General features: G+C 35.2%; 1 protein-coding gene across 2 annotated transcripts in view; it reads right to left on the bottom strand.

Annotated features, from left to right (window-relative positions):
- CNTN1 (contactin 1) overlaps window positions 1–18,523 on the bottom strand; it is a 347,630-nt gene that overhangs the window by 97,291 nt on the left and 231,816 nt on the right. For both annotated transcript variants that reach the window (XM_058558501.1, XM_058558502.1), the window contains 3 exons: window positions 17,636–17,786; window positions 12,444–12,571; window positions 11,959–12,134 (listed from right to left, as the gene is read on the bottom strand). In XM_058558501.1, the coding sequence (XP_058414484.1) occupies window positions 11,959–12,134; window positions 12,444–12,571; window positions 17,636–17,786 (455 nt within the window). The remainder of the gene's footprint in view (window positions 1–11,958; window positions 12,135–12,443; window positions 12,572–17,635; window positions 17,787–18,523) is intronic.

Here is an 18,523-nt window from a genome sequence, read left to right on the forward strand (position 1 = left end):
GTTTTCAACATTAGGCCTTAGGTAGATAATGATAGCCCTACTTGTATAAAGCAATAATAAGTATCTTGAACATTTATTCTCATTTTCTCTATATTTGGTGAAGGTGTGGCACTGAAATGCCTCAGAAAGAAAGCAAAGGAAAAATATACAATATCATTTCTAATATAGTTGTATATGTATAAAAGCTTTCCTGAAGTTTTTATAAATGGTACTAGCACTTTCCATACCTCAGGAGAAGTTGAGGTTCTCAGTGGTCGACAGAACGCTTACAAAGCAAGTAAAGATCATGGACCTCAGCACATTCTAGCCACAAATTAGATACGAATGCTCTATATTTTCACTAAAAACCACAATTTGGCTGAATTACAAAATGCTTCCCTTCATATGAGGAGAGTTGAATCACATACTGGAAATTGTGATAGCAAAGCTCAGGGATGTTCCAAAGTGTATATGTGGTTTACCACTTAGAAATTTCCCAAGTTTAAATCAAAAGCCTTCCAAAATATAAATTCCCATTCCTCCCTTCCCCCTCCCCCATAAACTAACTCTGCAAAATCATTTCTGCAGTACAAATAAATATGAATTACTAAATTATATTAGCGAATTAATTAATCGTGATGAACAAAGAAATAAGCGGTGCCGTATGTACAAGTCTAGATAAAGCTTAGAAAGCATAATGGTCATATATCAACAAAAATATCTCTCTTGTTCCATTGAAGTTGAGAGTGAAGGGACAGACATAGAAGGTGGGAGGAAAGCATACCCTTTAAAAAGAATATTCTAGAAACTTATCAGCAAAAATTATTAAATATACATGATACATGCTAAATCCATGAAACAATAAAATTTTTTTCTTTTCTACTTTTGGCTCGTTAGGATAAAGAAGAAATAACTATAGCAAATGCATAGTATGCAACTGCAAACTTGAACACCACCATCACCAACATGACTAACAGCAAATATTTAGTAAGGGTTTTGTAGGCGCTAGGTGCCGTTATAAATGCTTGACACGTGCAAACTCACTCACTCTCAACAACAGCCCCATGAGATAGGTACTATTCTTAGCCATATTTTACAGATGAGGACACAATACTCCTATAATTACAACTATTACTGCTTCTACTATTGCTACTGCCACTGCGGCCACTGCTACTAAACTCCGACTAATACCTGAACTAATTTATTAAATGCCTGGCCATGTGATAGCTATTTTACATACATTTTCCTCTTTAATTTTTATAATACTTGGGGAGCTACTGTTAAGGTTTCCATTTTAGAGATAATGAATTTGAGATTTTAAGTTAAGCTACTGGTGGAAGGTTCGATAGTTAATATATAGTCCAGGTTTCCTAGGTAGTGCTTTATGGATCAAACAACTGGATTTAGGTTTACTGTTTGAGAGGTAAAAGTGGGTACTTTCTCATAGCAGGAAGAACACAACATGTTATTTATTTTATTCATTTATTAATTTTTTTAACTATTTAAATGTTCAAACATAAGAAAATACAAAGAATAGTATGTACAGCGGCCACCTGTATAGCAACCAATTAGATTCAACAATTGTAAACTTCTTGCCATATTTGGTTTATCTAATGGTCTAGCCACCTAGCTCTATTTTCCCTTTTCTCTATCTACTATCTGTCTATTGCTGAATCCTTAAAAAACAAATTACTGATATCATCATACATCACTCTTCAAAACATCAGATTAAATCTCCAACAAAGTGAGGCCATTCTCTTACATAATCACAAAACCACTTTGACACATAACATAATTAACACTAATTTCCTAATATTATCTAATATTCAAGTTAGTGTTATTTTAAGTAATGCATTAAGATTGACTATAAAAAATTTAAAATAGATATGATTAAAACAACCTTATAAGAATGAAGTAATATCATTATAAATAAAAAAAAAACAAATAAATTAGGGAAGTGGTCTAGGATAATTATGAAGAGGTCATCCAGTATTTACAGAATCAAAGGAAATGTTGAATATCCCTAAATTTGGCTATTTCATACCTGAAGAGTCCAATTTTGATCAATTGGCTCCTTTTAAATTAAAATTCAAAAAGAAGGGACTTTTCTTTGCAGTCTCTGCTAAGCATTTTGAATGACGAATAAAAACACCAAAGCCTTGGATTTAGAACCTATGTTTTAGAGTTGAAAGAAAACTTGGGTATCCTTTAATTCCTATGGTTTTCAAATTGGTTCCCATTAGTGTTAGGGTTCTAAAGATCTTCATGGACCACTTGGTCCAAAGAAGGGATCAAAATGGGGAGTTTTTTGGGATAGGAAGAAGTGAGAGGCCCTGTGGTTAGGGCTTTTGGCTATGTAGTCTCTTACATATGCACACACATGCACACAATTTCTTCAGTCAGAGCAACCTCACTTTCATCTTTTTTATTTATTGGGGTTCTGATTTAAATTTCTTTGCAAAAAGGATTCTGCTGCTAAAAAAAAATTTTTCTTGTTGTTTTTCAAAATTTCTGCTGTGGCCCAACTTCCTCATATTACAGATGAGAAGTCAGGCTCAGAGGGACTGTTTTGCCCAAGGTCATGTAACTTGTCAAAGGCAAAACCAAAACAAAACTCCAGATCTTGAGATAATGTTCTGTTCTTTTCTTTTTGTATGTGTGTGATGAAGATTAGCCCTGAGCTAACATCTGTTGCCAATCCTCCTCTTTTTGCTGAGGCAGATTGGCCCTGGGCTAACATCCGTGCCCATCTTCCTCTACTTTATATGGGATCCCGCCATAGCATGGCCTGATAAGTGGTGCATAGGTCCGTGCCCAGGATCCGAACCCGCAAACCCCGGGCCACTGAAGAGGAGTCCACTATGCCACTGGGCCGGCCCTGATAATGTTATGTTCTTAAAAACACACTGAAAAAAATCAGATAATTTTATTGGAATACGACAGCTAATGGCAAAATAGTGTATTTCTAGTGTGATATCAAAAATAAAGCCCACAATGTAAAATGTTAAAATTCCTAAGACAACAAAGTTTACATGTTTATTTCACACTAGTTTTATTTTAAATATTTGCTGTATTTTGCAAGCATAAAGAGTCAGCATAATTACTGTAGTGATGCTTAAGTATACAAGGAGTTCTATGTAAAACAAATGAGTCTTTAACTTTGAATGAATTTTTGGAGATTCCTCCAAGCCAATGAATCTCTGAAGAACAAAGATGTGCTGCTATACATGTTTAATTCCATTTACTTAGCATTGTCATCAACAAATGCTTACTAAGGATTAGACTATGGGATGCTATTCTAGGGAGTAACTTTAGTTGACATGGACTCTACACTGGAAGTGTGATGATCTAGAAGAAGCTGGCCCAAGCATAGACACTTCTAATGACCATAGATACCTTTCTCCATATTTATGGATGGAAAATAGCAAATAAAAGACGACATTTAGGAGGAGAGAGGCTCCAAGGCAGCATAGGAAGACCCTAAACTCACCTCCTCCCATGGACACACTGCAGCTACACCTACATATAGAGCAATTCCTCCTGAAGAACTGAGGGCTAATTGAACAACTTCTGCACAACAAATGATAGAGGGACCACATAAAGACTGGTAAGAGAGACAGAAACACAGTATCAACAGAACCCCACCTCAACACAGTGACCTGCCGCAAAGAGGGATATTACTGAGGGGCCCACACACAGGCTTGCCTGCCCTGGGGCACAGTGGAAAAACAGGAGTTTAAAGGGCACCTACACTATACAGGAAGGAAATCCATTAGCCAATGCTAGAGCATCTGCCAAACGAGCAGGGAACTGCTGGAACTCTCTCTGGGGTCTGGAGGTGCCAGCGAGTGCCATTTTTTGTGTTCCTCCTTCATCTTGATAGCACAGGTGGGAGCACACTCCAATGCGCCGTGGTCCCTGGCCCACACCAGCTCCAGCTGTCCCTGCAGGTGTCCCCCACCACATCAGCCCCAGCTTCAGCCCTCTCATCAAGGCAGCCCCAGCACAGCACTCTGGGAAAATCCCCCGTCCTGCACCCGTTCCAGCTCCAGCTTTCTCGCCAAGGCAGCCCTGGCACAGTACGCCCTGGAACTCCCGGCTTGTACCCATTCCAGCTCCAACTGTCCCACCAGGGCAGCCCTGGTGTGGTACACCAGGACCCCCAGCCTTCATCCACTCCAGCTCCAGCTGTCTTGCCAAAGCCACCTGGTACACACAGTCCAAACAAGGGACACTTCTATATAGGACCACTCCTTCAAGACCAAGAGAAAGAGCTGTTTTGCCTAATTCATAGGAACAAATACAGAAAGTCAAACAAAATGAGGACATAGAGGAATATGTTCCAAACAAAAAAACAAGATAAAACCCTAGGAAATGGAGATAAGTAATTTACCTGCTAAAGATTTCAAAGTCATGCTCATAAAGATGCTCACCGAGGGGCCAGCCTGGTGGCGTAGCGGTAAAGTGCGCGCGCTCCACTGCAGCGGCCCAGGGTTTGGATCCCAGGCATGCACTGACGCACTGCTTATCAGGCCATGCTGTGGCAGGCATTCCGCATATAAAGTAGAGGAAGGTGGCACGGATGTTATCCCAGGACCAGTCTTCCTCAGCAAAAAGAGGAGGATTTGCAACAGATGTTAGCTCAGGGCTGATCTTCCTCACAAAAAATAAAAAAAAAGATGCTCACTGAACTCAGGAGAACAATGAAGTAACACAGTGAGAACTTTAACAAAAAGTTAGAAAATATAAGAAAGAACCAATCAGAGCTGAAGAATGTCATAACTAAAATGAAAAACATACACTAGAGGGAATCAGTAGCAGATTAGTTGATACAGAAAAACAGATCAGCGATCTAGAAGAAAAAATACTAGAAATCACCCAATGAGAACAGCAAAAAGAAAAAAGAATTTTAAAAAATGAGGATCATCTAAAGGACTGCTGGGACAACATCGAGTACTAACATTCGCACTATAGGTGTCCCAGAAGAAGAGAGAGAGAAGGGATCAGAAAACCTATTTGAAAAAATAATGGCTGAAAACTTCCCTAACCTGGGGAAGGAAACAGACATCCAGGTCCAGGAAGCACAGAGTCTCAAATAAGATGAACCCAAAGAGACCCTCACCAAAACATATTATAATAAAATGACAAAAGTTAAAGAGAGAATCTTAAAAGTAGCAAGAGAAAAACAACAAGACATATACAAGGGAAACCCCCATAAGGCCATCAGCTGATTTTTCGGCAGAAACTTTACAGACCAGAAGAGAGTGGCATGATAAATTTCAAGTGATGAAAGGAAAAAACTTACAACCAAGAATATTCTACCTGGTAGGGTTATAATTCAGAATTAAAGAAGAGATAAACAGTTTCCCAGACAAGCAAAAACTGACGGATTCCATCACCGCTAAACTGACCTTACAAGAAATGTTAAAGGGTCTTCTTTAAGCAGAAAAGAAAAGGCCATAATTAGAAACAAGAAAATTTAAGAAAGAAAAAAATCTCACTGATAAAGGCAAATATTTAGTAAAGGCAATGGATCAGCCACTTAAAAAGCTAGTATGAAGGTTAAAAGATAAAATTAGTAAAATCAACTGTAACTACAGTAGGTAGTTAAAGGATACACAAAATAAAAAGATATAAAATATAACATCAAAAACATAAAACGTTGGGGGAGAGTAAAAATGTAGTGCTTTTAGAATGCGTTTGACAGTGACTATCATCTTAAAATAGACTGCTATATATAGAGATCAATATATATAAACCTCATGGCACCCACAAACCAAAACCTACAACAGATACACAGAAAATAAAAAGGAAGGAACCCAAACATAACACTAAAGAAAACTATCAAACCACAATGGAAGAGAAGAAAGGAACAAAAAAGAACTACAGAAATAATCAGAAAACAACCAATAAAATGGCAATAAGTACATACCTATCAATAATTACTTTAAACGTAAATGGCAAGGTATGGAAGCAATCCAAGTGTCCAGCAATAGATGAATGGATAAAGATGTGGTATGTACATACACTAACATATCACTCAGCCATAAAAAAGAATGAAACCTCGCCATTTGCGACACCATGGATGGACCTAGAGGGTATTATGCTAAGGGAGCTAAGTCAGACAGAGAGAGACAAATACCGTATGATTTCACTGATATAAGGAAACTAAAAAACAAAACAAATAAAACAGAAACAGACTCATAGATACAGAAAACAAACTGGTGGTTACCAGAGAGGTGAGAGGTTGAGGGGGATGGGCAAAATAGGTGAAGGGGATTAAGAGGTACAAACTTCCAGTTACAAGGTAAATAAGTCATGGAATGTAACGTACAGCATAGGGAATATAGTCAATAATATTTTAATAACTTTATATAGTGACAAATGATAACTACACAGTCTAAACATCCTACTATGCATAAGTTCAAGTTCAAATGAAACATTTACTGACCCTGCTCACATAACAATATAACACTCAGTGAATATTCAACATCAAGCAGACATCCAATGAAATTGAAAAAAACAAAATGACTTCTGTTTTATTACTACTGCTCCTCTCTCTCTTTTTTTTTTTGCATGTCTTGCAGAAGCAAAATTTCTGTTCAAGTTCATAACATGCTTTAGTATGGAATATATATGTCTCAGATTTAAACACCTTTCTGTGACATGTTAAGTATAATTAATATTTTCTTTGAAAAAGAAAAATAGCCTTACAGTAACAAATCTGTCTTCTTTTGTCTTATGGTGTTCTCTCCACAGTTAGAGCAAATGCATGCCCACACACCTGCAAACACACACACACACACCTACCTACCTAAAGGAGATCATTAAGAATTGACTAAAACTTTATAGTTAGACGACCTGAGACGCTACAGACTTGATTTACAGAGGTAGCAAATAGTATAGGAAGCCTGAAGTCATTTGGATAACCTCGAGTGAGCATAAAAGGTTCATTAAGCAAGATTACAAAATGAACTATGAATTGAACAGTACTGTCTTACAGTGTTTCAAACAATGGGAGGAGGATTACTTAGATATAGACATGAATATTAACCAATGGATTAAAAACTGAAGTGGTGAAGAGCACAGGGTCTGCAGTCAGACCACCTGGTTTCAAATCCTCCCTGTCTCACTAGCAAGTTGTATGATTACTTTAGGCAAGTTACCTAACTTTTCTGATCCTCAGTTTCCTCATCTCGAAAGTTGAGAGAATCACATTAATATGTGCTCCATAGAGGATTACTGTGGAAATTAACTGAGAAATACACGAAAAGCATTTAACCCAATGCTGGCCAAACAGTAAGCACTCATAAACATTGACAGTTACTACCTCTCCATTGCCTTCAGTGAGGAAATACTGAGAATTTTTTCTCTCAGATTAGGTAGCCAGTGCAGCAAGCAGTGCAAGAATTAAATTATGAAAAATGAGATCTGCAACCAGAAAAAACTATCTGGCAAAAGCTTCTGAATTTTAAATGGGGAATGATTGCTCTATTATAAGGAGTATTAATAATTACCACTTACAATATGCCAGATCTTGTGCCAAGCACTTTATAAGCATTCTCTCATTGAATTCTCACAAAAATACTATGAAGTAACCAGTTTTGCAAAACCAGTAAAGTAACCTGAATGAAGTAAGTGAATTATTAATAAAATTTTACAGAAGGGGAAATCTGAGGCTTAGAGAGGTTTAATCACTGGCTTAGAGTCACAGAATAAGAAGTGAAAACATGAAGCCTAGAGTCCAGCTCTGGTTGAGGCACAGCCTCTGAACAATTCATGTGGAATTTATTAATTCAAACCAGACCTTCAATAACTTCTTGCTGAATTACAATTTTAAGATTTATTTGTAATAAGGGAATCATAAAAAAAATACAGCGGCAACAATCAGAATTGGAAAGTTTAAGAAACGCATGTGGTTAACTAAGATAATGGCTCTGACAGGGAGCATGTTGTCCAATAGTTGAAAGAAAATGACTCAAAATAGATGTCAGAAGTTAGGTGGCTATTGAAAAAAATATCTCATCCAATAAACAGATGAGGTACCACCAGGGGAGAGAAATAAAATTAAATATTACAAATATATATTTTTCAGTAGATAGTCTAAAGTTCTTTCTACAACAGGAAGGATTATAAATTATATTAAGTAAAATGACTCTGTCTTTTGTATTTACACTAAGGGAGTAAGTAGCTATTGAATTGGAAAATCAAAATAGAAGCCGTTTTACAGCTGGACTTGAAAACTTCACGTGAGTATTTGCCACATAACTTTGACAGAATAAAAGAATGCTAGATAATCTGCTTTAATAGATTGTTGTGTCAAAGCCTCAAATTTATTAAATTTATGATTCATATATGTATATTCTAAACATCCTCCTATGCATAAATTTAAGTTCAAATGAAACATTTAAGGATCTTGATCACATAATATAGCACTCAGCAAATATTTACCGAATAAATGAAAGAATAAATGACATAACAGGTAAATTAAATATTTAACTTCTTAACATCTTTCTATAATCGGTATTAAGTGTACTTACAGCTTTAAAATTAATAACTATATTTTTAAGAAAATAATTAATCAAAGGAGTTTTACTTAAAGCAGCATCATTAAATGTAATGGCAATGTTATTTTTACTTTTTTGGTGCTCACTATAAATTCTTAAAAGAAATGCACATCTTCAAAAATGTGCAGTTACTTTTTTCCTGATAATTATATAGATATAATTGGAAAAAGAAAGAAAGTAAAAAAGTAGAAAGAAAAAATGTTAAAATCACCTATACTCGCACTTCATAGACATAAGTATGGGAAAATGAATTGGTTTAATTTCATAAACCGTTATGCCAGGGCTGTGAAATTTGAAACCTTATGCAAGGTTGCCACATGGTGGTCAAAATGAAGAATAGCAAACCAAAATCAAAGCATACTTGATTATTGAATAAAATGTATTATTAAAATAAATTGGAAAATACAAACAGGTTCTTGAAATAAAAGTTTTAAATTTTGAATTCTATATTCTTTCTTCATTAATTAGAGATTCTGCTATTTAAAATTAGAAAATATGACGATAATGACAACCGTTTTGACAACCATGATAGCTACCAAAATATTTACATCTATCTGAATTTTAAACTCACAAGGTATCTCTGATTTATTTTGGATCAGGGCCTGTGTTTGTCTTACTCAGTGTTTTATTCATCCTGGTGCCTACCACTGCTCCTGCTGTGGTATGGGGTTTAGTAAATATTTTTAAACAAACAAATGATATTCAATTATTGAAATGTTGCCAGAATTAAATGAAATATTAAAACATTATTTAAGAAACCAAAAAAATTATATACTGACATTTCTTCCTGTGCAACTTGAATAACAGACAAATGCACTCAGCAATGTTCTTTCCTTTGCATTTGCTGACCCCAATCCTGCCATCCCCATTATGTTTTTAATCACTACGCTGTAGGTAGGAAGAGCCACTCCTTCTGAGAATGTCTGTTAACGAGCCCAGAAATAATTACTAGCCATTAGGACTATCTTCCAAAAGGTGGATCAAATACATATGGAATTTTTACTCAAATTTTGCGTGATATATTTAGCCATGAAATCTGACATTGAAGTTTGCCTTAAAAGAGAAGGAAAAAGTGAGAGAAATCTTTATAGATTTCTTAGGTTCAAAGACAGAATTAAGTTTAATAATTTATTTTAAATATTCTTATTTTTTTTTTAGTATTTAGAGAATTGAATGCATCTGTCCATCTACAAAGTGATAAAAACGTGCATTTGATATTTTTACTCAATTATGTTGCATATTTAGCCACTGAGTATGTTTTCTTCCTCTGATAGATCATTATTTGGTGGAATGAGCTGAAACCTGAGTTGGTGAGACCAGACCATGGGCCTGCAGTTAGCTTCTGCTCTGCACTAGCTGAGGGGCAACTACACGAACCTCTGTGGCTACTGTCTGCAAAAGGAGGGAGTACAGTAAGTGATGATCAAAGTCTTTTTATCAAAGGTCCCATATATTATTTATTTCTTAATTAGTTTTCCAGTAATTTCTTTATTTTTCTCTCCTTTTAAAGGATGAGGCTCTTTTCTCTTTCTCTCCCTCTCTCCATTCCTTTCTTTATTTCTTTTTTTGAAATGTTTATTTACATCAACCAACACAATGTAACTATTATTTTAAAGAACATAAAGAGGTGCCAAATATGAAGTTGCACCTTAATTTAGGGCAATTTACACGCCAAGATTTACTTACATAGACTTTACTGCAGCTATTAAGTAACTACTTGTATAAACTACCATTGTCATATTTTTGAAATTATTCAATTTATAACACCAAGGAACTAAGCGATTTCAAAAGTCTATTTTTTAAAAATAAGATCTCAGTTTAACTCACTTTTTCCCCCTTAAAATGAGTAAAAACTAAGTGGTATTTGCTTTTCTTGCAAAACAAAACATAATTTGAAGATGTTATTAAAGATATTGGTGTCAATTTTACTAGTGTGTGGGTACATTTATGATTAAGCACAACAAAATAGTTTCAGACATATGAAGAAAAAATATCACGTGGTATAATGTTAAAATTGTTCTGTAACAATTCCTGGTTGTTATTTTTTAAAGTGTCAGTTTGGTGGGTTTACTGTGGGTTACATTACAGCCAGATCTGTTAGATTAAAGAGAAAGGAACTAGAACTGCAGTTAACATATGGAAGGCATAAACATTGATACTGTGTTGATAGTCGCTCTACGAATCGACCTAACAAAAATTTAAGAAGAAATATTTCCATCTAGTTAAAATCAGTCTTTCTTAACCTGACTGAAATCTTGTTTTGGCTTTCTAAAGTGAAAAGTTCTGGAAGAATTTTTTATAATTTTTTTTTTAAAGATTTTATTTATTTATTTTTTCCCCCCAAAGCCCCAGTAGATAGTTGTATGTCATAGCTGCACATCCTTCTAGTTGCTGTATGTGGGACGCGGCCTCAGCATGGCCGGAGAAGAGGTGCGTCGGTGCACGCCCGGGATCCGAACCCGGGCCGCCAGCAGCGGAGCGCACGCACCCCGCTAAGCCATGGGGCCGGCCCTGGAAGAATTTTTTTAAAAAAAGCTAGACTATTTGAAAACATAATATATACATATCAATCTTCAAATTTCATAGGACTTTAAAAATCTTAAATATTTTACAACTCAGAATTAACTCAAATTCAAACTTTTATTTCTATGTTAATAATTGACTTTTAAAATTAAATTAAAGTTTCTTAACTAAGCATATGCTCTATGCAGCTCTTTAGGCTTCTAAACAGTCTCCTTTCTACAAACTGGTAGGAACAGTGATCAATTTGCCTTTTAAATACACTGTAAACTAGACAGCTCTATTAGTGCAGCAATGATGTTCCTATATGAGTCATTATTTCCGCATTACTTCCCAGTCTCTTTCCTCTATTTCTTTCTATACAAAGGTGTCACTTTGCTTAATTATAGGACTTGTATCATATATGCTTTCCTATTCTTAAAAATAAAATATAGCCATTTAACCCTTTTCAAATCACATGGACTAGCTCTCCAAACCCACCCACAAATACATTCTGTCTATTTCTTATCCTCAAAGAATAAAATAAATGCCTTAAAGTCATCATTATAACAAAGGATAAGTTCTGTGCTCTTACCACATTTAAAGTGAATGTGAAGGCACTAGAACCTAGAGTGCAGATATACTGAGGCATAATAGGCATCACTATAAAAATTGTATTATGGTTAAGGGGAAAATGGGCCTAATACCGAATTAATATTTATTGATTAATATTTCTACCAAAATCCTTAGGGCTAGACATTTTTAGAAAGGTTCAGGAGTATTCCAGTTACTACAAGGAAATCCATGAAAAGCTTTTTTGGCCTGTTTTTCAGTCTCATGAAAATGATTATAGTAATAGGAGTTGCAGTGTACACACATGGGATGTTAATAAGATAAAACTTAAAACACATACCATAAAATTCCGCTGGTAATGAATGTTCTCTTTGTTAAAATCGATCACATAGCCATTGAAGGACCAAATAAATGTGAGATCCAGGGCAGGATCAAAGGAAGCAGCACACTGCATGGTGGCATTTTCTCCAACAGTGATATCAGCATTAATTGGGGCCAATATAATTCGAGTGGGATCTAGACATTTTCAAATAAAGGAGTAAAGCACAATTCAAGAAAATATGAGACACCATATTATCTAGTAAATTAAAAGAATAAAAATCAATATATTTTTATGTCTCTGTGCAAAGGAATAAGATGTCTTCAAATCCAAATTCTAGGAACAATTTCATCAAGCTAGCGATTTGTCCAGAAGGCTTTTGAAATGGAAATTTATCAATACGTGGACTTAGAAGCTTAGCGCTGTATCACGTCTTATAGTACATTAGAAATGAAGCACCATCAAACTAAAAAAAAAAGCCCGGTAGTAATCAAATGGTTTCTTACCTGTGATAACAAGAGTCCCAGTGCTATTAGCCTTCCCTCTGTTATTTTCTGCAAAGCATGTATAGATGCCTCCATCATTTCTTGTAATGTTATTGATTTCCAAGCTGCCATCTTCCCAAATGAGTATTCTGTTGAAATGAAAAAAACCTCATACTTCAAAAAATTAATTTAAGGAAATACTTTACTCTTGGATATCTTACATTAGGAACATGAATACCCTTTGATCAGTACATTTTACACAAGTTACTTGACAGTAAGATTTTTTTTAAGATGAAACATTCTAGCCTTTGTTTATATTCTTTCTCAGCATTGACAAATTGTTTTAGAAAGGCACCTTCATCTTTTTCTTGGACTACTGTGGTAGTCTCTAACTGGCATCCTGCTTCTACCCTTGCTTCTCTATAGTCTCTTTTCCACATATAAGCCAGACATGAAAACAGAAGTGACACGTCATATCATGTCACTCTTGTGCTCAGTGATGTCACTCTACAGCTCAAAACCCTCCAGTGACTTTCCATCTCGCGCATGGTAAGAGCCACGGTCCTCTGATTGTCCTTTTAGGCCCTGGACAAACTTATAATTTGTTCCTCATATCCTTCAAGTTTTTTCACAGGGGCACCTTCAGTAAAGCTTTGCCTAATCATTCTGGTTAGCATTGCATGCATGCGTGCATGTACACACATGCACACATGCACACACACACACACACACACACAGGGCACTGCTGCTGCCCTGGCATTTTCCATCCCTATCCCTCTTCCCAGGTTTTTTTTTCCAAATACATATTTCATCTGACCTACTTCATTTTTACTTATTAATCAATCCTTCCATTAGATGGTAATATCCTGATGTCAGGAATTTGTATCCGCTTTGTTTGTGGCTCTGTCTCCAACAGGTAACATATCCATTAACCTATTCATTCATTAGAACAAAAAAATTCTTCTGTGTGCCAGGAACTCATTAAGTAGTGAGACACCAATCACTGGTAGGCATTCATCCAACCTTTTTGTGAATGAATAAAATATAGGGAGTTTGATTGAGGCAAGTGGTTTTCCACACACCACCATAAAATGACTTTTAAACCACTGGGGGGCAGGCTCAAACCAGTCACAGGCCTGAAAGAAATGAGCCCTCAGAACTGCAGAAATGTGACCTCAGGACTTCAATTCAGACTTTGAAGTTAGCACAGACTGTCATTTCCACTTTTACAGAGAAATACAAACATGTTTTATTTTTAGGAACTTCTAAAGAAAGATATTCTAAAACCTCCCTTAGTAACAGTTTCTGTAACAGATTAATTAATTAGGAAATTCTTCTTTGAACAGAACCTAAATCTTTAGTATTGAGCGGAACTGAAATCTATTTCCCCTGCTTGTCTGCTTCTTCCCTAGAGGCTGGAGAATTCATTATATATAACTTTATTATATATAACGTATATTTATTATATAAATTCATTATGTGATGCCTTGCATTGAGATTCAATATTTAATTGCTTGTCATTGGGTCTTTACTTTCTTTAAAAAATGTGTCATTTCCAAAACCTTAAATTATCTCTGAAGCTTTGCATAACACATGTAAATAATTCTCCATATACTCCATTTTCAGGGCACAGCTTGATAAAGGGAAAATACTGTATATCTACCTTATTAATAAAAATCTCCATATAATACCAAAAATTCCACCAATAATATATTCCAGGATTTCCTTTCCCTTCTTTAACTATCCAATTCCAACTTAAGTTCACTTCAGAATACTTTTTTGCTTCTTGAAGAAGAAATGCAGTATCAAAAGGATATAACTATAAAAGTAATTATTCGACATTGTGGAAGTTTTGACAATGTCCATATTTAAGTTCTCTAACTGTGAGGATTGTAACTGATGCACTGCCCCAGCTGCTGCACTCAGAGATCCATCGCTGTGTTGAGCCAAGGCCACACTTTCCACAGGTTGCTCTCAGCCAATGACTGAGCCTGGGAGGAATTTTAAGGCAGGCTTGTTTCTGGAAGACCTCAGATGCTTCTGATGGGCATTTTTGGCTGGAGTACTCTCCAGTGGCCTTACCATATTCTCTTAGAACTGGACTCAGTCCAAGGCATTTCCACCCAACTTTTTTCCTTCCTTCCCTCTCTCCATCTGGGATCAGACCTGCATCTTAGTCAGATGGCTCTTCTAGCCTCCACCTGGTTTCCTCTCTATTTTCCCTCCTAGGCATTGCCATCAATAAATCTCTTGCATGGCTAATCCTGTATTGGTATCTGCATTTTATAAAATCCATATTAACATAGTACCAACATTAATGGGCCACATTTTTTCTCACTAAGCTCTAGTGTAACTCCTTAGCCAGTTTTCCACCCCTTCTCATTTAATTATTTTGCAATTAACACAATGAAAATTGTAGTCAAGTTGCAATGGAAACAACAGCAACAACTCTGCTTTCTAGAATCCACACTAATATTCTTAGTTTTCGCATAAATATTAGCTCTCAATTGATCTTTATGATCTTTAACGTGTATACTCCCTTATGTCATTCATCTCACCTATACTTTCAGGAACTTCTTCCATGACATTAAAATTAATTTTTAGTAAGACGATTTAGGAAATGACTTTTTTATAATAATGGTCCTTATACTTAAGTGAATGTAGATTAAACTTTCAGGATCTTATCCTTATTTTCAGATAATATAATATGGATAAGCAGTCAAACAAACTAGGAACAATCTGGTCTTTAATAAATTAGTCACCTATTGTTGCCAAAATTATTCCAAGATAATATCCATCTTATTTGTTAATTGTTAAATCGTACCAACTCTGGAGTAGAAAAGAATCTTGGAGATAGTCTCACATAAATGGCTCAGATAAAGATCACATTAGAGCTGATAGCAGTCCATCAGATGTAACTTAACAACTACAAAGAAATGCTTTTGGAGAATGCATGTCATTTTAGACCAAAATGAAATCATACAATTGAGAACTTAATTACAACTTATCGAGATCTATGTCTCCTCTCCACTGATTGCAAATATTACATAAACCATTTTACAAGCCACCAACCAGGCACAGAAATAACTTTGTGTTGTGGAACCATTTTTTTGTAATTGTATTGATCAGAATGAAATTATAGTTATGCTTAAAGAATGTTACTCTTTGCCATTATTTTTCAATAGAAATATTTTATTTCCCTAACAATAATTTAGTAATTTAACTTTTTTTATATATACTATTTTACAACAGTCAGACTTATTTGTACATGAAATACTGTATCTATGATAAAGCAGTACTTAAATAACCTGAGATATTAATGGATTAAAGTAGTGAGAAAGAATTGGACGTATAGACTCTTTCATCAAGAAGTAATACAATATGACTCAAAGACTTTAAAAATATTATAATGTGACCAAAATAGTAAGAATTTAGGAACTAGAATTTTCTTTTCTTTTTTTGAACATATGTTGATATCTAGGAAAAACAAGTCCATGAAACATGGTTCTGAGCAATCCATGGTTGGAGAGGCCCATAACATTGATCCTCATCAGAATCAGAGCAAAATTTTTTTCATTAAGGAGAGAGAGCTCGTGGTGGAGCCCATGGGGAATGCTAGGCCATAGGTTATTGCAGGAATGAGTACCCCAAAGTGGGACTATCCTTAGATCACAGTCTCTGCATTGCTCATTGTCTGACTGTTAATGTTTCAGCAGAAAATTGAACAAATTGACTCTTCCTTTAACACTGATTCATCTAGTATCAATTCATTAAAGTCTTAATACCTCTTAGGTCAAATATATTAACTTTAAAAGTTAATGTGTTCAGGGAAGCAACTGCTGTCCCTGCATACCCTCTCCTCCCCAACCCACCTCTGTCCCATACACAGCCATACTTGTAATCATCCTAATAAGAGAACTATGTTGGCAAGTTTTCGTTCCACGTCAACAAGAACAAGTTCAAGTTCCAGTTTGGAGATTATCAATATATTTTCAGAAGAGCACTTTAACCTTTCCAGACTTTAGATACATCAAAATAGAGGTGATAATACTCATCTTACCTACTTTATTGGATTATTACGAAGAAGATCTGTTTTCTTCACTTTTGCCAGAATATTCTTTTTAAAGGCAAAAACTACTTTTTTCCTCCCTTATTTGAGCCTTTAGACAGATTTCCATTACTCTTAGATGAAGCCAAAGCCCCTTAGCATAGAAAACTTTGTTAATGATGATGAGGCTTACTATATCTCATGTGTTAAAACTCTTCTCCATTTTCCTCTAATAACAAACCATATTGACTTTAGTTTTTGCATTCCTTTCACATTCTACACTCTCTGCCTTAGGGCCTTTGCACATGCTGCTCTCATTGCCTGAAATATCTCCTGCTCCCCCGCGTTCTCATCCCATTCCTCCTATTTCCTATCTTGGCTTTCTCCTTCTCATACTTTAGTACTTAATGTAACTATAACTTTTTCTAGGAAACTTACAGAAACCATTCAGTGTGGCTTTTATACACATAATCTATGCATCACATATTTTTGTTTTGTCCCAAAGCCACCATAACATTGGTAGATGGTCTACTTATTAGAAAGATGAGAAGTTCCTGCTTATTTAAGAAGATGGAAGAGGGTTGTAATTAGTATTTTGGTGGTGAACATGATGTAATCTATGCAGAAATAGAAGTACAATGATGTACACCTGAAACTTTTACAATATTATAAACCAATGTTACTGCAATAAACAAAAAATTAAAAAAAATAAAAAATAAAAAAAAATAAAAAAAAATAAGATGGGAAGAGGTGAGTTACACTTTGAAGTCACCCTTTTATTTTCCTATTGAAATATTTAATAGACTCATTGCATAAAATTAAATCAAATGTGTATGAGTACAGATGCCCTTGTTAGGAGAAAAAAAAGTTAGAGAGATTCTATTTTATTTCCTACCGTTTGCTATTTCTGTGGCCTTGGACAATTTACCAAAAATCACTGAGCCTCAATTTTCTAAATTCTTTGTAAATTATAGAAGCATAAAAATTGAACCCTGATTATAATAGATACTGACAGGGATGGGTATTTCTGTTCATCTTAGAGCTATGGTAGCTTCTGTGGGGAAAAGTTGGAACAAACAACATTTACATTATTAATATGACAACAAGTCCTCTATAACCTTTCCCACTAAAAAATTGCAGTTGGATTTCTAGTTTCTGAACTGACCTGCTGCTGTTGACAAGCCACTCTGTCCCTTTGCTCCATGAAAATTTTGGTTTTGGTGCAGCTTTAGGTTTGCATTCAATTATAACCCTTCCTCCTTTGGCAGCCAGGATCTTTTTCTTCATAGGATTCATTTCAAAAGTTGGAGCCAAAGCTAAAAGGAAATAAATTATTATTTTTGTCTTTTGCTAAAAAAGAAAAAAAAATTTCTTCTGTACTACGGCATGCTTATTCCCTTTCGATTAATAATCAATAGAAAAGATTAATCTCACCAAATATTATCATCTACGACCAACATACATTCCATGCCTAATACTTTTTTTCTTTCATTTTTATTAAGGTATATTTTATTTATCATAAAATTCAATCATTTTAAATGTACACCTCTTAGTGATAACTATATAAACTATTATAAACTTTAGTTACAATCAAATGCTGTATACATATTTACCTTGCAAGTAACATCTAATTCAATTGTTTTGACTCAATTGTACAAGCGAAGTTAAGTGAAAGGCTGGAGGGAATTGCGCACCATTATCAATATTGACATATGGTCATAATCAATAGTCTCAACCACACTTTGAATGAATTATTCCCAGTTTACAAATGAGAGAACTGGTATCTATTATGATTATAGAATTTGCCAAAGGTGCCTCAGGCAGTAAGTATCAGGTGGGATTCACATTTGAATCTTTAGTTCCTTCTGATTCACAAGCATGCTCTTTTCATTAAACAATATGGATCCTCCGCATTATACAAACATTTATTGAGCAACAACTGTGTGCAGACACCATGAGATGCCAAAATAAATAGAGAGAGCCCTGCCTTCAGGACCTACCTATAAACAGCTATGGGAGTGATGGATCCAATCAATTAACTGAGCAGTACATG

The sequence above is a fragment of the Diceros bicornis genome, chromosome 17, assembly GCF_020826845.1.
Source record: "Diceros bicornis minor isolate mBicDic1 chromosome 17, mDicBic1.mat.cur, whole genome shotgun sequence".
Classification (NCBI taxonomy): Eukaryota; Metazoa; Chordata; class Mammalia; order Perissodactyla; family Rhinocerotidae; genus Diceros; species Diceros bicornis.